The 22,779-nt window shown below is 41.2% G+C and overlaps 1 protein-coding gene across 1 annotated transcript in view; it reads left to right on the forward strand.

Moving 5' to 3' along the window:
• Positions 1-15,873: 15,873 nt before the first annotated feature.
• The window catches only part of LOC110504118 (solute carrier family 25 member 36-A), a 29,796-nt gene continuing 22,890 nt past the window's right edge, over positions 15,874-22,779 (forward strand). The window contains exons 1-3 of the mRNA XM_021582945.2: positions 15,874-16,333; positions 19,927-20,091; positions 20,791-20,868. Of these exons, the coding sequence (XP_021438620.1) occupies positions 16,293-16,333; positions 19,927-20,091; positions 20,791-20,868 (284 nt within the window). The 5' untranslated portion in view covers positions 15,874-16,292. The remainder of the gene's footprint in view (positions 16,334-19,926; positions 20,092-20,790; positions 20,869-22,779) is intronic.

Below are 22,779 nucleotides of genomic sequence, written 5' to 3' on the forward strand. Positions count from 1 at the left end.
CATCAAAATAGGAATCATTTTGCAGAGAAACAGCTTGATCGTTCATGTTCCCGCCACATGCATCTACTTATACTAGTCCTAAAAATAAGTCAATGGTTTTGATGATGATGATGTAGAAGAGGTGATCCCCTGGCTGATGAAGAAAGGAGGGAAGTGAAGACAGATGAGAGGGGGAGAAGAAAAGCAGCAAGAACCTCAAGGGAAGAAGAGAATGCTGGAAGTTGTTAGAAATGAACACACACAAACTCACACACATACTAACAGAGAGAAAGACAACAACCCATATTTATGTTGATTTATTTTCTATTTTGTACTTTAACTGTTGGCACATCGTTATAACACAGTACATAGCCATAATATGACATTTGAAATGTCTCTATTCCTCTGAAAGTTTGTGAGTGTGTATTATTTGTGTGTTTTTTTTACTTGTGTTTATTATCTATTTCACTTACTTTGGCATTGTTAACATGTCTCCCAAGCCAATAAATTCCTTTGAATTGAGAGAGGCTTGTTCCCCTAGCCATCAAACTATCTGCACTGACTCTATGCACACTCACAAGACTATATACACACACACACACACACACTACACTGACACTCTCACACAACATCCACACCCATTCACATACACTAAATATGCACACACATACACACACGTGCATACCAGCACCCGCACACACATATACTTTTACACTCATCATATTCTGCTGTTGCTCTGTTCTTTATTTTACTCCTATTATCTATCCTGATGCCTAGCCACTTAACCCTGCTTTCATGTACATATCTACCTCAAATATCTCATACCCAAGCACATTGATCTGGTAATGGTCTTCCCTGTATATAGTTCCATTCTTTTGTAATTTATTCCACACACATTCACATACACTACATCGTTTCTTTATACCCTGCATCACTGGGAAGGGCTCGTAAGCAAGCGTTTCATGGTTACGTACCCGATGTATTTGGGGCACGTGACAAATACGATTTGATTTTGAATATCCTCCTGACAATACTGACACCGTGTGGACAAAGTTGACATGTTATTGAGATAAAAGCACATTTTAGCCTGGGCAGCACCATTGAGGACTTTCACCATTTCCACAACTGGTAGGGACTTACTAATAGTTAAGGAAGGACCACATAATTCCATCCAGCTCATAAGGAGGGATCAGCCAATGAATTATATATACTCTGTTATGAGTAAACATTCCATAACTGCAGGTGGCAGTAAATCGCCAAGCTTGGCTTCATACCTGTTCCAACAACACACTCCAGGTGGCAGTATGAACGCCTTTCAGTTTGTTTACCAACTCATAGAGTAGTAGAAGAAGAAAATTGACTACTTCAAAATGGAGATGACCTCAATGGTGCTGCCTATGCGCTCACAGTCTCCATAATGGGACAGCTACAAAGAAGAGTCCTCTATCATTCTCTATGTGAGTGACACTTGCTAAAACTGTTAATGCAATGTTACTCCCAATAGTAGTGGACAGTGACTGGACCTTGCCTTGGTGAATGCAGGGATATTTTACTATCCTGCAACCTTGACCCTACAGATGATTAATCACATACATAACATATCACCGTCAGACAAAATTATGTAGAAGCATTTTTTGTGTATCTTTATAACAGAGGAGGCTGGTGGGAGGAGCTATTGGAGGATGGGCTCATTGTAATGGCTGGAATAGAACAAACGGAATGGTATCAAACACATCAAACATATGGAAACCACGTATTTGATTCCATCCTCCCCTCAGAAGCCTCCACTGCTGCAGCCCCCTATACGTCTTTTGGTGTGTTTTCACAGACTGTTTGTGGATATTGTTTATTTATTTATCCAGGTTAGTCTCATTGAGATAACATTTATTTTCAAGAGACCTGGTCCAACCAAGACAACAGCAGGTTTGATATATAATTATACTGTTTTCTAGTACATTCTACTATAGTTATTGTAACAGCTGACCATTAGAATTAAAACGGTTGGTTAGAAGCACAGCATTGTCAAATCAACTTTTCAAAAAAAGATAAGGGGTGGATAGATGATGTAGCCAACTTTTAGTGCGCATCAATATACTAAAGTAGTATGTTGTCTGTGACTAGCCTCGTATGAACCATCCTGATCTTGCGAGCTTACATTCTGTTCATGAGATCAGGATGGTTCGTTTGAGGCTGGTCCATGACGGCACTGATATGACAAAAAAGGACAGGTGAAAAAAACGTTAGTTCACTTGTTCTGTTCTTTCTCGTCAGGGTAGGTGAGGGATGGGAGACAATGAAACAAAGGGATTTAAGATAAGATTCCTTCTGAAGTCATTTGAATGAGAACTGCTTTGACAGAACGCACCCTTGTGGACACGTGAACTTTGACAGCACTGATTAACTTGTGCTAGCCAGGACAACTTTCCAAAAAGCATTCCAATGGCTAGTTCCCAGAGTTTTCAATCATTTGCTATTCTCATACAATGTGGATCAAACAGGGGCGATTCCAATGATCTTCTGAGTTCTGGTTTTCAAAGTATCTGTGTCCGTCACAAAGGAAGAAGGCCCACTCTGGAGTAAGGAATTTCCCATGAGGATGGATGGAGCATAGAAATAGAATAATTAGAATACAGTTCAAGTAATGAGGGAGGCAGGGAGAGAGAGAGAATGTGCCTAATCTTGAAAATCTAGCAAAGTGGGGTTGAGGGTATAATTTGAGGACACTGAGAAAGATCAACAGTGCCAGACTTCTGTATCACTATCTGTACCATGCATACCACCAAATTCCAACTGTCTACTCATGTCATGTGGTTGAATTGTTACTATGGCCACAGACTACACTCTCTCTCACACACACGTACAGCAGTTCTTAACGGCACCTTTATCCATCACAGTAACATTTACTTCATACTTAAAAAACCTTATCTCTTGTACTGAGGCCACTGCGTGTCTACTGTTCATACCATTTCACAATGATGTAGCTTCACATGGAAGCTTCTTGAAAATGACAACAACAATGTTTGATAACACTAGGCCTGTTTCACTGAACCACTTCTGATAACACTAGAACTGTTTCACTGAACCACTTCTGATAACACTAGAACTGTTTCACTGAACCACTTCTGATAACACTAGGCCTGTTTCATTGAACCACTTCTGATAACACTAGGCCTGTTTCACTGAAACCACTTCTGATAACACTAGAACTGTTTCACTGAACCACTTCTGATAACACTAGAACTGTTTCACTGAACCACTTCTGATAACACTAGAACTGTTTCACTGAACCACTTCTGATAACACTAGAACTGTTTCACTGAACCACTTCTGATAACACTAGAACTGTTTCACTGAAACCACTTCTGATAACACTAGGCCTGTTTCACTGAACCACTTCTGATAACACTAGGCCTGTTTCATTGAACCACTTCTGATAACACTAGGCCTGTTTCACTGAAACCACTTCTGATAACACTAGAACTGTTTCACTGAACCACTTCTGATAACACTAGAACTGTTTCACTGAACCACTTCTGATAACACTAGAACTGTTTCACTGAACCACTTCTGATAACACTAGAACTGTTTCACTGAAACCACTTCTGATAACACTAGGCCTGTTTCACTGAACCACTTCTGATAACACTAGGCCTGTTTCACTGAACCACTTCTGATACCACTAGAACTGTTTCACTGAACCACTTCTGATAACACTAGAACTGTTTCACTGAACCACTTCTGATAACACTAGAACTGTTTCACTGAAACCACTTCTGATAACACTAGAACTGTTTCACTGAAACCACTTCTGATAACACTAGGCCTGTTTCATTGAACCACTTCTGATAACACTAGAACTGTTTCACTGAAACCACTTCTGATAACACTAGGCCTGTTTCATTGAACCACTTCTGATAACACTAGAACTGTTTCACTGAAACCACTTCTGATAACACTAGAACTGTTTCACTGAACCACTTCTGATAACACTAGGCCTGTTTCACTGAACCACTTCTGATAACACTAGAACTGTTTCACTGAACCACTTCTGATAACACTAGAACTGTTTCACTGAACCACTTCATGCATATCATGTTGAACATTTCATTGCTGGTTATAGTATGCATATTGTTTATTTATTTCTTGCTGTTGTTTTAAATTGTTTTTATTGTGTGATCTTGAGTGAACAGCCCATCCATTTAACCTGTTGGATCCTAACTAAGAAGCATCCCTGCAGTCCCGTGGCTCTCAGATGGCCCTGAGTGGGCCCCTTCCTGTGTCCGGGGGCCAGGGTACAGAGTGCAGCAAGCAGGTCTCTGATTATTGATGATTAAATCAGGCATTGGTTCAGTGGAGGCTCCAAGGCTGTCCTGGGCTGCCTGGCTGGCCGGTCTGTCTGTCTGTCTCACATTCCTGGGTCTATTCCCGCAGTAATATCTGAAGGTATGGCAGTAATATGAGCCAGGCTGCCTACTAAACGTGCCTCCACTTAGAGAGGCCTCTTCCACAGGACCATACGGCAATGAGAGTCATGGGATGGGGAGGGTGTGTGTGATTGGAAGTAGTGTGTGTGTGTGTGTGTTTCTTATATAGGCCTAGTCAGTATCTGAGAATGTTTTAAATTGACAATATGTCTGCATCATAACACAGATGTTTAGTTTTATGACTGGTGTCACATTGTTTGTATTACGCACCGCAAAAAAATGTTGACCTCAACTACATATCTCTTACCATTAGAATGCATTGACTTGATGTCTTACCAAGGTCATTTTGCTTACTTTAACTTAACCTAAAAAAGTATTGAAACAAGTCAGAATATCTGAAAACAAGACAAATTACCTTGATGCATTTTCTGGGTGAGGGAGATCAATTCAAAACAAATCATTTTAACCTTTATTATCTCAATACACATTTTTTAAATATTTTTTGTGCAGTTTGCCTGCATGTTGCATCACTGTTCCAAAGACCAGTCACTGGTCATCTCCAATCCATAAAATGACATAATGCAGTATCTCATCTAACTACAGCTTGTTCAAGTTTCTTAAAAATGCGTGAAAGCCAAAGTTTAGCCAGAAGTTGTTTATTCACGCCATAGTTTACTTTGTGATGGGCAATTCCACGATAAAGTTACGCTAAGACTGCGATTCTTCACTTTTAAATGTATGCCAAACAAAAAACATTCATTTCAATTTTAACCAACCATACAAATGTATGCATAATGACTATTCTGAAAAATGTACACAGTAAAAAAAAAACTATTACTGGAAAAACTGCAGATGTAATGTTTGGAAACAGAATTACGGTAAAAGCTCCAGCAGTTTCATTTTTACATTTAGAGGCCTCCACAAGTTGTTCAAACTACAGTGTGAACTTTGAACCCTCATGTCACTGTGGTTCAGTCTGTATTTGGGTACCCAGACGCACATGAGCGGTAGGGAGCGCTGGGAAATGCACCCTCGCTTCCAGGTCAACCAATACCATACGTGTCGAGGGGAAAAACAGAGCACCTGGCGAAGGTTAAAGTTTAACATTGCCACTGGCGCACCCACCCACCGATCCACACACACAATAGAATACACAGAGATGTATAAATAGCAGCTGCTCGGTATAAAGGTCAGTTAATTTTATCAACAGAGAGGTTCAGGAGCTAACTAGCTAGAGACATTAGTTGATCATTGATTCTCTGCATTCTCTACATCTCTGGTTCAAGAAAAACACATTTTCAAAAGAGTAGCTAAGTGATCAGGAAAGTTTTCCAAATCAGCATGTACTTGAAGGTACAGGCTAGTACGCAAGCTGAGGTGGTAATATAGGGAATTGGGTGAAAGGTTAAGGTGCAAAGTTTGGGAAATGGTAAGGAGTTCAATATATAATTGACAGTGTAAAGATGATTCAGATCAGAAGTAGGCCTCGTGGAAATGTTCAAAATAACTGCAGGTCTAAACATACCCACATATTTACAGTGCCTTCGGAAAGTATTCAGTACCACTTGACTTTCTTTGCTAATTTATCAAAAAATAAATCAATAAAGTGAAATATTACATTTACATAAGTATTCAGACCCTTGACTCAGTACTTTGTTGAAGCAACTTTGGCAGTGATTGCAGCATCGAGTCTTCTTGGGTATGACTCTACAAGTTTGGCACACCTATATTTGGGGAGTTTCTCCCATACCTTTTGTGTAGATCCTCTCAAGCTCTGTCAGGTTGGATGGGGAGCGTTGCTGCACAGCATTTTCAGGTCTCTCCAGAGATGTTCGATCGGGTTCAAGTCCGGACTCTGGCTGGGCCACTCAAGGACATTCAGTGACCTATCCCGAAGCCACTCCTGGGTTGTCTTGGCTGTGTGCTTAGGGTCATTGTCATGTTGGAAGGTGAACCTTCGCCCCAGTCTGAGGTAATAAGCACTCTGGAGCACGTTTTCATCAAGTATCTCTCTGTACTTTGCTCCATTCATCTTTGCCTCGATCCTGACTAGTCTCCCAGTCCCTGCCGCTGAAAAGCATCCCCACAGCGTGATGCTGCCATCACCATGATTCACCGTAGGGATGGTGCCAGGTTTCCTCCAGAAACTTGGCATTCAGGCCAAACAGTTCAATCTTGGTTTCATCAGACCAGAGAATCTTGTTTCTCATGGTCTGAGAGTCGTTAAGTGCCAAGTGGGCTGTCATGTGCCTTTTACTGAGGAGTGGCTTCCGTCTGGTAACTCTACGATAAAGGCCTGATTGGTGGAGTGCTGCAGAGATGGTTGTCCTTCTGGAAGATTCTTCCATCTCCACAGAGGAACTATAGAGCTCTGTCAGAGTGACCATAAGGTTCTTGGTCACCTCTCTGACCAAGGCCCTTCTCCCCCGATTGCTCAGTTTCGCTGGGTGGCCAGCTCTAAGAAGAGTCTTGGTGGTTCCAAACATCTTCAATTTAAGAATGATGAAGGCCACTGTGTTCTTGGGGACCTTCAATGCTGCAGACATTTTTTGGTACCCTTCCCCAGATCTCGACACAATCCTGTCTTAGAGCTCTACAGACAATTCCTTTGACCTCATGGCTTGGTTTCTGCTCTGATATGCACTGTCAACTGTGGGACCTTATATAGACAGGTGTGCCTTTCCAAATCATGTCCAATCAATTGAATTTACCACAGGTGGACTCCATATAAGTTGCAGAAACATCTCTAGGATGATCAATTGAAACAGGATGCACCTGAGCTCAATTTCGAGTCTCATAGCAAAGGGTCTAAATACTTGTGTAAGTAAGGTATTTCTGTTTTTTATTTTTAATAAATGTGCACACACAAAAAAAAAATGTTTTTGCTTTGTCGTTATGGGGTATTGTGTGTAGATTGTGGAGGAAAAAATATGATTTAATCCATTTTAGAACAAGGGGTCTGAAAACTTCCCGAAGGCACTGAACATGAACAAAGTCATACTCATAAGATATGAGGATCCCGCCATTGGCTGTAAGGATATCCCTCCATGCCGTGACAGTCTCCTTATATGGTGGATGTGACACAAACACACCTCAGCTACTTTATACACATGGGCCTTCCCAGGTATTCCCCAAATCAATTATCTTTGTAAGAAAGTACCCTAACATGGCAGAGCACCCTAATATGGTCGACACACAACTCACCTTTCCCAAATATAGCGAGGAAAAGTGAACTGAAATTAACTTCTGACAAACGTATGTTGTTATCCAATTTTAGAGCATTTTACAAGTCGATTGTTTATCATTCAGTTGTTGTTTTATTTCAGTTGAAGACACTGTATTATATGTCTGATGGTGATTTGTGTTACTGTTCACTAGACTCAAAATTACATTACCATCTCAATTCCCAGATTGACAAACAATAATCGTCTATATTGACACTCATATAACCCTCTGATGGAAATGTTTATACCTTGTTATTCTGTTATTATTACCTATATGAAAAGGGAGCGAGAGAGAGACAGAGAGAGAGAGATAGAGAGAGAGACAGAGAGAGAGACAGAGGACAGAGAGGCATTGACAGAGGACAGAGACAGAGGTCAGACACAGAGACAAATGACAGAGAACAGAGACAGAGGACAGACACAGAGATAGAGACAGGAGAGAGGACAGAGAGACAGAGACAGTGAGGCATAGGGATGGGGAAGAGGGAGGACAATCCTATTTAAACAGATATTAATGAGTAACATATGTTCTAGAATAGACCATTGACCCTGGTTCAGAGAAGAGCTCTGGTTTCTCATGATACGTCTGTTTTGATCATTTTCACTTCTGAAACAAACCGCTCATCCTTGCCAAGTTGTGTCTGACACTAGATCAATACAAACACATGACATGACTTTAAGTCACAAAGGCTATTAGACTGACTGTTGGTGACAATACTGTAGATTTATATTTTACATCCAGATACATGTATTTTATTATTGAGTGAGGAGTTAAGCATATAATTACTCCATCTAGTATTGTACCGGTATTTAACAGTGAATGGCCTCCTTTTAACAAGCTCTCCCTCAACGTCAGTAAGACCAATGAGCTGATCGTGGACTACACATCAACAAGGCTGTTGTGGAGCAGGTCGAGAGCTTAGAGTTACTTGGAGTCCACATCACTAAGGACTTAACATGATCCACACACACCCACACAGTTGTGAAGAGGGCACAACAGCGTCTCTTCCCCTTCAGGAGGCTGAAAAGATTTAGCATGGCCCCTCAGGTCCTCAAAACGTTATACAGCTGCACCATTGAGAGCATCTTAACTGGCTGCATAACCACTTTGTATGGCAACTGCACCGCCCTTGACCACAAAACGCTATGGAGGGTGGTGTGGACAGTCCAGTACATCACCGTGATCCAGGACCTCTATATCAGGCGGTGTCAGAGGAAGGCCCAAAAATGTAAAAAGAGCCACCCAAACCATAGGCTGTTCTCCCTGCTACCATCCAGCAAGCAATACTGGAACATCGGGTCTCGGACCAACAGGTCACTACACTCACTACACTGACTCTCTCACACAAACCCACACACACATATGCTACATCCGCACACCCACACTAAATAACACACACACACACATATTGACGCCACACACAAAAACACAGACACACAGACACACATACTTTCCCACTCATCATATACGCTGCTGCTGCTCTGTTCCTTTTTTACTTGTATTATTGTCCATACTGTATGTACCTAAAACACCTCGTACCCCTGCACATTGATATGGTACTGGTACTCCCTCCATATAGCTTCATTCTTGTATATTTTATTCCTTGTGTTATTACCATACCATTTTTTTTTTTTTAAATAGCATCGTTCGGAAAGGGCTCGTAAGCACGCATTTCACGGTTATGTCTACACCTGTTGTATTCGGCACATGTGACAAATACAATTGGATTTGTTTTGCATACGCTATTCTAAAATAACTAGATAACTGGTGCAGCCTAATGAACTCATATTGTACATTGGCTCAAAGTAATAGTCACTGACACATGAACCTGTGTATTACATGGGTCAGTTTCAAAGTCATTTCAATTGAGACTCTTAGATTCCTTTTTAGTCCAAGAGCCCTAGGAGAACTACTACACTGTACCCACATCCACACACTGGCTACTGTGTGTTCCCTAAATACTGGAGAAGATCATGAGATATCGCAGTGCCTCTTGGCAGAAAGATTGCAAAGCTTTAATCTTATTCAGATGAGGGGAACAAGTTCTCAAGCTCTCCCCCTGGCTCTATGCCAGTTTTTGTAACTGTATTACAAGTCCAGGGGATGTGTGCTGCTCACACACACAGAATCAGGAAGTCAGGATACACCTCCCTATCTCGCTAAGCCTACAGGGAAAGGATTATTACATAAAAAGCGGTAATGGACATCCACATGGTCAAAATCACTGCAGAGTAATTCCATAAGGACTCAGTGTTATTAGAGCATCTACAGATGTAGGATCTTCATTTGAGCCAGTTTGCTACAGCAGGAAAATAATCGTGCAGCAACAGGAAATGTGAATTATTATGTGGATTATAATTAATGGACATTTTTTTTAGGGGTTGATGCATTTTTTGTTAGGGCAAATGCAGTCAAACATTTCAAAGTGGAAATTACAAACTTGTAATGCCTTTTTAAACCTTGAATACACTACAAGTTTACATTTCCAGCTGTGCAGGAAAATTCTCACCAATAAAAGAGTGATCAAGCTACATCTGCAGTAAGAAACACCCGGCGGATTTTGCTCATAACTCCTCTACCAGGCCAGCCGGGTACAACCAGTCATTCAGGGTCTTCTGGAGACCACCATAGACATACAACTTCTGGAGGACCAGCAACTTCAAGAGGACAAGGAATTGTTACACTTATGTTGCATTTATGCCATCCACTAGCTGATCTAATGGCTGACGCTTGAATTCATTGTAGAATTAGGGGCTGAACAATACTTACAACTACAGCTTTGATAATTGAACCTGGCTATAGGTTGTAAATGGACAATGGTTCAGATTGTCTTCTGCGGACTTGTACGAGAAAGGGTAATACAATTGGGGTCAGTGACCACTCATGGCTCACTCTCTCTCTCTCTCTGTCGTCTGCACAGGAAGCAGTCAGTCAGTAACGTGATTAGTGTAGAGCACCATGCGGCACATGATCTGGCCTTGTTAAACTGCAGTTTTAATTATAAAACCAAGTGGCGTACGCATTTTATTCTCAAGCTCAAATGAGTAAACTGCATTTTGTCCTTAACGCCAGGATGGTGCAAGTCACCTCTCAGATGCAGTTCACTTGCACACACAATCTCTGTATACCTCTCTCATCCAAAGTATTCAGGTCACCATTATAAAAATAAATGTATAGAGGCGAAATCCACTTTAGCTTTCTATACCAACATTGTGGTCACCAATGTCCCCAAATCCTCCTACACACATCATCCATAAGATGCATACTACCAGCATAGCCTTATTTTAAAGCCCACTTTGGGATTGGTTTGTTTTATGTGCAAAAGATCTTAGTTGGTTACATAATAACTTTACATGAGGGAGGTCAATGTGTCTTCCTGCGTGGGCACATTCCCCTATGGCAGTGGTATTTTAACTTTTTCAGCGGGGACCCCATGTTTTCTGCCAGAATATCTAGGGACACCATTTTTTCCCGCATGAAATTCTCGAGACCACACCACACCCCAAATCTACTGACACAACCTAAAAAAGTTACATTTATATTTTTACATCAACAAATAACCTTCAATTCATTACATTTTCAAAATGAAAAGAAACCAATTTAGTTAGAAAATATGTATTTCTTCAAATGAGCTTTCTCAACCCCACTGCAGACGGTGACATTGAATTCCACTGCCCAGGACGACAATGTATTCAGATCTCTAGGGTAGGGCAACGGATAACTCACAATCTACACCTTCTGTGACCTTTTGGGGAATTAGGCCTACATAAAATGATGGCGTAGTAAGTTTGTCCTTTGAGAGTACAGTAGCCTATGTGTTCAATTAAAGATTTTTTCCAACTTTAATTAGTTAATTATTTCGGATACAGATTTCAAAAGGTAAGCATGTTATTCTCCAGCTCAAATGAGTAAACTGCATTTTGTCCATAACGCCAGGATGGCTCAAGTCACCTCCTAGATGCAGTTCACTTACATTCACACGCACGTAATGTAATGTAATGTATACGCTGGAGTCGGGGGGAAAAGTGCAGGTGGTGAGTTTAATAATAGAACAATAACAAACACGAGTAGCGTATAGACATGAAACACATAAGCAATACTGTCTGGGGGAAAAACAAAGGGAGTGACAGATATAGGGAAGGTAATCAGGGAAGTGATGGAGTCCAAGTGAGTCTCATGATGCGCAGGTGCGCGTAACGATGGTGGCAGGTGTGTGTAATAATAAGTAAACTGGTGACAATGAGAGCCAGAGAGGAGGAGCAGGAGTAGACGTGACATGCAAGTGGATGTACAAACACAATCTCTGTATAACTCTCTCATCCAAACTATTCAGGTAATTTAGGGTTTCCCAAATGATGCACGTTTTGTTTTTTGCCCTAGCACTACACAGTTGATTCAAATAATCATCAAGCTTTGATTATTTGAATCAGCTGTGTAGGTTTAGGGTGAAAACCAAAACGTGCACCCCTTGAGGTGCCGATGACTGAGTTTGGGATTTGCTGGGCTAAATCAATTATAAGTAGCATGTTATACCAACGTTGTGGTTACCAATGTTCCAAATCCTCCTACACACGTCATCTATAAGATGCATACTACCAGCATAGCCTTATTTTAAAGCCCACTTTGTGTTTGGTTTGTTTTATGTGTAAAATATCCTAGCTGGTTACATAACAGCTTTCCATGAGGGAGGTCAATATTAGTGTGTGTGTGTGTGTGTGTGTGTGTGTGATTGACACTCCCTCTGAGCTGAACAAATCTCCAACTCTTGATATATGATGCCACGGGTGTGCTTTTTCTCACTGGCCACTATAACAAGGACCTATTCAAGGCGGCCATATTGTTTTGGTTGGTAGTAGTCCAGCTGAAATATTTACATAGAACCACACAGTCAGACTTACTTTCCAACCATTCAGTTCAAGAATGATATTGCATTGTAAAACAGTGACATACATAACATTTTACTTTAGTGATCTTTGTCCTTTCTCATTAAGTTCTAACTTTCACTACCCTCTAAATCATAGGCTTCACAAGCATGTTACTTAAGCATTCTAAATAAGAACTCCCCTGCATTTCACCTTCGATGTTCATGTCAGTTACGCACTTACAAAGAATAGGAGTTGCAGCAGTTCAGGGAACGTGGACGTGTATAAACAGACAAGTTATGCCTTCTGTAAGACAATCAAAGAGGCAAAACGATAGTACAGGGACAAAGTGAAGTCGCAATTCAATGGCTCAGACATCAGACAAACACTACTGTTCAAAAGTTTGGGGCCACTTAGAAATGTCCTGGTTTTCCATGAAAACATACATCAAATAAGTTGCTAAATGAATAGGAAATATAGTCAAGATGTTGACATGGTTATGAATAATGATTTTAATTGAAATAATAATTGTGTCCTTCAAACTTTGCTTTCGTCAAAGAATCCTCCATTTGCAGCCTTGCAGACCTTTGGCATTCCAGTTGTAAGTGTGTTGAAGTAATCTGAAGATATTTCACCCCATTCTTCCTGAAGCACCTCACACAAGTTGGATTTTCATGATGGGCACTTCCTACGTACCATACGGTCAAGCTGCTCCCACAACAGCTCAACAGGGTTGAGATCCGGTGACTGTGCTGGCCACTCCATTATAGACAGAATACCAGCTGACTGCTTCATCCCACAAATTGCATAGTCTGTCCATAACACTTTTTTACCAATCTTCCTCTGTCCAGTGTCTGTGTTCTTTTGCCCATCTTAATCTTTTATTTTTATTGGCCAGTCTGAGATATGGCTTTTTCTTTGCAACTCTGCCTAGAAGGCCAGCATCCTGGAGTCGCCTCTTCACTGTTGATGTTGAGACTGATGTTTTGCGGGTACTATTTAATGAAGCTGCCAGTTGAGGACTTGTGAGGCATCTGTTTCTCAAACTAGACACTCTAATGTGCTTGTCATCTTGCTCAGTTGTGCACCGGGGCCTCCCACTCCTCTTTCTATTCTGGTTAGAGACTGTTTGTCCGCTGTTCTGTGAAGGGAGTAGTACACAGCGTTGTACGAGATCTTCCGTTTCTTGGCAATTTCTCGCGTGGAATAGCCTTCATTTCTCAGAAGAAGGAAGAAAGATATTTGTTTCTGGCCATCTTGCGCCTGTAATCAAACCCACAAATGCTGATGCTCCAGATACTCAACTAGTCGAAAGAAGACCAGTTGTATTGCTTCTTTAATCAGAGCAACAGTTTTCAGCTGTGCTAACAAAATCGCAAAAGGATTTTCTAATGATCAATTAGCTTTTTAAAATGATAAACATGGATTAGCTAACACAATGTGCCATTGGGACACAGGAGTGATGGTTGCTGATAATGGGCCTCTGTACGCCTATGTAGATATTCCATTTAAAAAATCAACCGTTTCCAGCTACAATAGTCATATACAACATTAACTATGTCTACACTGTATTTCGGATCAATTTGATGTTATTTTAATGGACCAAAAATGTGCTTTTTTCTTTCAAAAACAAGGACATTTCTAAGTGACCCCAAACTTTTGAACGGTAGTGTATATACTTTGGATACCATTATAAGACACATCATTGCACAATGTATGAATAGCTAAATTGGCTGTCACTCCCAAACAGAAGACAACTGCATTGGTACCAATGTATTTATAAATGTATCAACTGAAATGTCCCTGTATATACTGTATTAAGGAATACTTAACTTTACGAGACTCACACTACTCCTTTCAACAGCAGCAGAAATGACAAATTCCAAGGGTGCATCATGAAGTCGGAGTAAGATCTTTAAGATACAGGCCCAACTGACTGGAATAATTTACCTATAGAAATCAGGCCATTAAAATCACACAGTGATGTTAAGATCAAACTGTTTTAACTAATAGAAACATCCCCATGTGAAGATATTTGTAAATATGTATGTATTGTATGTATCGTCGGTGCATGGACTCAATATGTCAAAAGTGTTCCACAGGGATGCTGCCCCATGTTTACTCCAATGCTTCCCACAATTGTGTCAAGTTGGCTGGATGTCCTTTGGGTGGTGGACCAGTCTTGATACACACGGGAAACTTGAGCGTGAAAAACCCAACGGTGTTGCAGTTCTTGATACAAACCGGTGCGCCTGGCACCTACTACCATACCCACGTTCAAAGGCACTTACATATTTTGTCTTGCCCGGTCACCCTCTGAATGGCACACAGACACAATCCATGTCTCAATTATCTCAAGGCATGAACATCCTTCTTTAACCTGTCTCCTCCCCTCTGTCTACACTGATTGAAGTGGATTTAACAAGTGACATCAATGAGGGATCCTAGCTTTAACCTGGATTTACCTGGTCAGTCTATGTCATGGAAAGAGAAGGTTTTATTAATGTTTTGTACACTCAGTGTATATTATAGGTACTTTGTTTAAGTAGTTGTATTAGTAGTTGTAGCAGTAATTGTACTATTTCTAGGCCTATTAGTAGTTATATAAAACGTTTTATGCTACTAATGTTCATTTATTTTATTATTACAGTTATTATTATTATGCAACAGTAGTTGCCATATTATTATTGTTACTAAGTATTGCAGGTTCATTTTTTTTCATTTGGACACTTGAAAACCAGGTATATCTCAAGAGATTTCATAAAAATTACAAATAAATAAATCAACTGTAAAGAACTACTGCTGTACACACCTGTCCTATTTATAGCCTACTGTCTATAAACACCCTCGTATACATACATTTAGTTATATTCCAGACTCTGAGATTGCTCGTTCGGATATTTCTTAATTTACATTTTGTGTATATTGTTTTGTATTGTTAGGTACGCTGCACTGTTAGAGCTAAAAACACAAGCATTTCGATGCACCTGCGATAACATATGCAAAATACAAGCACTTTTAGGAAGCTCTTGCAGGGCCTAAAACTGACCTGTGGAACGGTGCCAAGCTCAAAGTCAATGAGCTATTCAGAAACGCCCTTCTACTGCCAATGTTTGTCTATTTGGAAATTGCATGGCTTGTGTGCTCGATTTTATACATGTGTGGCAGAAATAGCCGAATACACTATGTTGAAGGGGTGTCCACATACTTTTGTTTATATAGTGTATGCACCAATACAATTTGTATTTGATTGATTTGAAACATGCTGTAGCAAAGCACGCTTCCATTCAAAACCTGATCACGTGAAAAAGTAGTGATGGGGCGGGATTAAATAATGTACTGCTACACATCCGCCAATCACAGCCTTTGTTTTGCGGCTTCCCATTCGACGATAAACATTCTGACCTGTCGCTGTAGCATTCTGTGAGGCAAGGGGTGAAGGCGAGCAATGTAAGAGTCAGGCTGAAGGTGTGTCGGGGTATAAGTATATCACACCGAATTGGATTCATTCACTAGAAAAATACATCAACCATGGCAAAATAATATCCCTGTTAACACGGAAGAGACGCAAAGTCACTGTCGTGATCGCGAAGTTTTCAGTCAGGGGAAGGCAACGGTTAGCCTGGGAAGCTAGCTACTGTAGCTAACGCGTTACATATACTCGCTTTTGCTAGCAACTGACCTCCACAACACGGCGCATTGGTCTAGTGATCAATAAGTTACCCATTCCTTCTCGTCAGCCCCCCTTGTCTCCTAACCCAAAGTGGTGCCCTGCGTCCGGGTCCTGGGAATATGAGACAGAATGAGTCAGAGAGATACCTTAGTTCATCTGTTTGCTGGAGGGTGAGTATCATGGCTAATCGCTAGCTAGTAATACAGTCCAGTGTAACGTTAGTTACCATCATGCTAGCAAGCTATATAAAATGCAAAGATGTCTAGTTGGCTAGCACGTTAGATGCTGCTAGTCTAGACGTATCCACGATGATGTGCCTGCAGCAGCTGTTTTGCTAGCTAACATTAGCTAGCTGAATTCAATGACATAGCTGTCTGGTTTTGGTAGGGAAATCTTTTTTTCCGGTGCTATGTAGAAGTTTTTCACCCACAACATTGCCAGCTCTTCAATTGTATACGAGTTTTGTTATTACCATTGTCCGACTATTAGCCATAACCCACGCGGATGCACTTGTTTCAGCACGTGCGCTCGGATGCCATTGTTTTGACCTTATTTCACGTATTCTGACGTTATCTAATGTTAACGTTACCTGGCATCCTTTACTATCAAACTACTGAGCTCATCGTGCAACTAAAGAAATACGGGGGTCTAACATTATGGTAAGCCGTAAACTATCCGGTTTCTCTCACGGATGTAAAGGGGTTTCTCTCATAGGCATCTGATTAAGTTGCGGCGTCAGAACCAAAACAAATGCACTCCAAGGTCATACCATGGTCAGCTATAAATTACCTGAACTGCCACAGCCGATGGGGAAACTATTCTCCGATTAAACCATTCTAGCTACGCAGCCCGAAGTTGTAATGGTAAATAAATAGTAATGCTCACACTGTGTCAGTGTGACATTGTAGCGAGCTAGCCCAAGATGTGCTCGTAAAGAGCCTAATGTTAACGTTACTCCTTAAGGTCCACGGTATGCTATTTTCAGAGGTAGCCTGGCTCTGGCAGCCAATATTCCACCAAAACGTGAATCGATTCGAAGGTTCTAGAAACATAAAGCCCTCTTCTTTCATATAATTTACAAATAATTTAATAAATGCAAAAAAAACACTTACTGTACCCTGTTTTAACCAGCCTTCTTTCATTACACCCATGTGTCTGGATCATGCCTGATAGGGACCACCTGTGCTAATTAGCTATGTTTTCAACAAACATGGCTGTAACATTTGAGATATGGCAGTGTGGGAACACTAACCCTATATAGGTGTGTATCAATTTAGCCTTTTGTTTTTAGAAGGAAAAAAGTCTTGCTGGATGCTGATATGAAATATAAGGTCCTTATGCTTCCAAAACTGTACTTCAATGATGCTTGTTAATGTTCAGACTGAGAGTCAGGGCTTTTAACAAAACTTCCCCATACAGAAGACTCCTTTGTCCGATGACTCTTATGTGTATTGTAATGGAACTGAGAGTCAAGACCAAGGGCTAGATGAGGACTTGATTTGTTATATAGACTCTTACTATGTACATTCATATGGACAATTGCATGACCAACAGATGGGGTGTTTTAAAGATTATGTTGAAGATTTCAGGACTCACGTTTCAGCTGGTTCGCTGTAGTTTGTGAAGGCGCATGCTGAGCTTGAGGCTTCAGGGCAAGAAGCATTCCTGCATGTGTTGCTCACAGACTCATGGTAAAAGACAGAGATGGATGAATAGAGAGCAAGAGAGCTCCTGAATGCTTGTAAACGAAGGCGCATGGCCAATTTCAGCTCAGACAACCAGTTGTGTAATATCTCAGGGAGGGTTGGAAGAACCCTACTGTATGTGGTATGAGAGTAACTTGACATCAATACATTAGTGTACCTCCATATTCCTTCCAGAATTGTTGTTGTTAGTTCAGGATGGGCAGTAGCCTAATCAACAGGGCTGGAGTTCCCCGACATCACATAAAATTACGTTTTTATAAAATAAAATGTATTTTAGCACCCAAAGAATAGCCTGCATTTACACAGTACAATGTCATTTACACAGTACTATTTTTGGCGTGCTGTATTTGTCCTGTGTAAATGCGGGTTGTTCTTTGGGTGCTGAAATCGGTAGTTTTTAAATAAAAACCTATTTTTATGTGATGTTGGAAATCCAGGCAGCCCACAGTAGTCGCTGCTCAACTCCATCGTAAATCGTAGCGTTGAGTTTAATCGGAGAGCCCCTTCCCTGTAACTGTGTCATGCGGGTTTCCAGAACATTTGGCTGCATCTCAAGTCTTTTATTGTCTCCTATCTTTTTTTATTGAACTCATAATAAATAAACATAAGAGTTGACAGACATATTGAGTAATAGGCCTAGACATGGTCTCCTTTCCTTCAAAATAACATCAGTAGCTTGTCATAGGACTATTGGTCCCAGGTAAGGAAGAAATAGTTTAGCCCTGCACCCTCCCGTTGTTTACCTTTTCTAATGTTCTCCACAGTGCTCATGCTCTGTCGCAGTCCACATGTGCCAGGCGTGTATGTCGGATTCCCTCAGTTCCACCTCTATTTACTGTGGCCATCTCCCTCTGTATCTGCCGCAATAGAAGTATGGATTAATGATCAACCATCATAGCAACAGAGTTAGGCCTGTATCTGTAATCTACTCGGGTTTGGCTGAAAATATTCTCTCACTGTCTTGTCATTCACACTCTTATCTGTGTCTTTTCATAGTTTACGATACAACACAGGGCAATTGCTCGGGGCTAGGTTATAAACACATACTTTCTACTCGCCATATTTCCCCCAAAGGACTCGTAGAACTTAGTCTACTTCTTTCAAATCATCCCGCTCCCATTGCGTTCAAAACCATGTTCTATTCATGAGTTCCTATAAAGAAGCTCAGACTCACAGTCAATGGTAGCCTAGTCATTTGTGTGCTTTTGGAAAGTGTTAGGTCAAATTAGGTATGTGAAAGGTACGGGCACAAAGTATTTGTTATTGCACTTACTCATTCCAGCCGAGAACTATTGTCCTCAGATGGAGGGCATTCCTGTGCTGACTCGCCAAGCCTCCCCTAGTCTCCACACGGATCCTCAAGCCTCCCCTAGTCTCCACACGGATCCTCAAGCCTCCCCTAGTCTCCACACGGATCCTCAAGCCTCCCCTAGTCTCCACACGGATCCTCAAGCCTCCCCTAGTCTCCACACGGATCCTCAAGCCTCCCCTAGTCTCCACACGGATCCTCAAGCCTCCCCTAGTCTCCACACGGATCCTCAAGCCTCCCCCTAGTCTCCACACGGATCCTCAAGCCTCCCCTAGTCTCCACACGGATCCTCAAGCCTCCCCTAGTCTCCACACGGATCCTCAAGCCTCCCCTAGTCTCCACACGGATCCTCAAGCCTCCCCTAGTCTCCACACGGATCCTCAAGCCTCCCCTAGTCTCCACACGGATCCTCAAGCCTCCCCTAGTCTCCACACGGATCCTCAAGCCTCCCCTAGTCTCCACACGGATCCACAAGCCTCCCCTAGTCTCCACACGGATCCACAAGCCCCAGATCCTCTGGATTCCATCCACTGTGTATTTTTGTAATGGAATCAGCACCTTCCAAATAGACAGTTTGTCTGCTGCTTTACTCAAGCAGCTGAGCAATATTTGCTGCCACCTCAAAAAAGCACACAATTCTACATCTGTCCTTGTAGCTGTTCCATCAGTTTGTGTGGGTTGTTTGCTCTGACACGCTCTCTCTCTCTACCCTTTCCCATCCCCCTGTTCTCTCTCTGCTCTCTTCTAGGTGTGGGGGAACGGTAGGAGCCATCCTGACCTGTCCTCTGGAGGTGGTGAAGACCAGACTACAGTCATCCCACATCACACTCTACGTGTCTGGGGTGCAGCTCAGTACCGTCAATGGGCCCAGCGTAGCACGCATGTCCCCTCCAGGACCCCTGCACTGCCTCAAGTGGGTATTATTTCTGCCTGCACAACTTGATTTACTAGCATTGTCATACTAACATAGTCTATCAGCTCACAAGATCAAACAGGCGTAGGCTTTTATTTTAATGTCTAGGGATGTTTATTGTTAACCATCAAACATTACAAATACTATACTTTATGCTTGTGTTATTGGTTTAGATTGTTTTGGATTTATTACTGTCATTGCCCTCTAGCTTTGCACATTAAACGTCACAGTAAACAGTTCTAAGTAGTCTAACGCGTAGAAGTCTCAAGAAACCAGAGAGTAAATATTAGCTGGTCTATTTTGGGTGTTTACACGTCCTCCGGTTTACCCCCTATCCCCCCATGGGGTTTGGCTGCTGGATCCCTCCCTCCACACAAAACCCCATGTTGTTGTTGTTTGCTCTGGCCCATGTCTCCTTGGTAGGCAGCGCCATGTGGACTAAAATCCAACTCCTAAAGCGCCCCTCTCTCTCCTACCTTCAGGAAAAGGCCTGTCTGGGGATCTGTAGCCTACCCCAGCAGCAGGATATATCCCATCACTCCTATCATACATCATGTTTTTCTCTCTACAAGTTGTTGTTGGAAGTCTTTCGGCAGAGCCTATTCCTAGTTCATTGTTATGAACTCCACTAAAGTTTCAGTGAAAATAATGTGAATATTTGTGAGTGGTGGGTAAGGGAATTCTGTTTTTTATCTTCAGGTTGATTCTTGAGAAAGAAGGAGCCCGCTCTCTGTTCAGGGGCCTGGGGCCTAATCTAGTGGGTGTGGCCCCCTCCAGGTAAGCACCTAACATTACAACAACAAAAAGTAGATTAATGAAATTGTAGTACTGTATGATAATTTCATATTTCAGGATATACAATATCACCAACCACATTTCCATCTAACTAACTATATAGTCCATTTCATGCAGATGAATTACCTGACACATGGAAAAAAAGTCCCAACTGGGCTGATGGAAACATTAAATACTGGTACAAGTTTATATATACAGACAGACAATTTGTTAATTCAACATGATGGGATCTTTTTGTGTCGGTAAAATGGATTATGCGAGAAATGGTGGTGGAAACGCCATTATGCGCAAATATTGAAATAATAACCATCATTTTGAGGTAAACTTGGGAGTCGTGATGATATGTTGTGTTGGTCCTGCCACTATGACTCAGGAAGCATGCAGTTTATTAGGCTACAGATGAAATAAGATGTTCTTCACGGGGTGGTGAAAGTGCACGGTGATGAGCTTGATGCTCCTTCCCAATAAATATTCAGGATCTTATTCTGGTAACATGATTATCGATGCTTGGCTGCTGTTTGACAAATACAAAGAATACAAAGCTCTTATCCATAATAATCTCATAATGTAGGTAGCCTACTGTATCTGCGTGCTGTTGGCTAGATCGCATGTGACAAGACTAGGGTGGACACATTTGCTATATAGCGCAACAGTTTTTGTGACAAAACCATCAGTAAAGTTGGATGGAAACCCATTTAACTTGTATTTTTCATACATGGGAATTTAAGGGTAAAAGTAATTATGTGCACTGTCATCACGCACAGCTTTTTATCTGCAAAAAGTCAGTTTGATGGAAACATCTCTGGTGGGAAAGTTGTTTTATACAGATTTTAGAATATTCACATGTAATTCAAATTGAATGTATATGGAGCTGAGACAAATCATATCTCATTCCAATTGCCCCAAAAGTGATTAAAGTAACTGTCCAGTGAACATCTCACTTTTAAAAGTTCATATTCTGTTAACTCATACCCAAATATTGTTGTTTACTCGTCCTATTGTATTTGTGGCCAAAAATAAATTGGGGAAAAAACCACTTCAAAAACCCCATCTCAAACAGACATGTCAAACATGTCATGTTGGCTCATTGGCTGAGTTGGCCAATCAGCACTCTACTCGCATGGATATTTTTACAAGACCGGTATACGCCCACACCATTCTGTTATTGGGGTACGCCCAGACCATACCAACACAGAAGTTGCTTTTTGACATAATTTAAGACATCCTTTTTGAACTTTTAATGTTGAAAGGCAAGTATAAATACACTAAAGTACACACAGTTTTTTTTTTTTTAGTGTCAGTTAAAATTTGTTTTGTAAAATGGTGCTTTTTAGACACAACTACACATTTCAAAGAGTAGGACATTTAAGGAACATGATTTAACTCCTATTTTAATTAAGCAATAAGGATAAGTGTCAGTGCTGTATCATGAATACAGTCACAGGTAAATGGCATTGTGGGTCCGGCACCATGATATAGCACTGCCTTACTGCTTTTCTAAAACTGTTACCAGCATATTAAAATAACAATGAATTATGTATTTTTATTAAAACGTTATTTTGATAAGTAAATTCATCCAATTTAATTCTTCCTCCAGAAGATATAGTCCAAACAAATCTTGTTAGTTATTTTGGTCATGTTGCTACAGATGAGACCCAATAGTTAATTCCTTTTGCATAGTTGCTATGCAGGCTGGATAATGTACTTGTCACTTGCTAGCTAGCCAACTTCAGCTAACTCAGTGACATTGAACCTGGAATGACAGTGCACCGGCTGCATTTTAGTTTGTTTGAGCTTCTTTTCTATTGGCGTTTACTTGTGATGATGACGTTGATGTGTGATTTCGACTGGCTCAGGAAAAAGTTGTCTCCTTTCGTCTGGGCACTGTTCAAT

This window comes from Oncorhynchus mykiss, chromosome 24 (assembly GCF_013265735.2).
Source record: "Oncorhynchus mykiss isolate Arlee chromosome 24, USDA_OmykA_1.1, whole genome shotgun sequence".
Classification (NCBI taxonomy): Eukaryota; Metazoa; Chordata; class Actinopteri; order Salmoniformes; family Salmonidae; genus Oncorhynchus; species Oncorhynchus mykiss.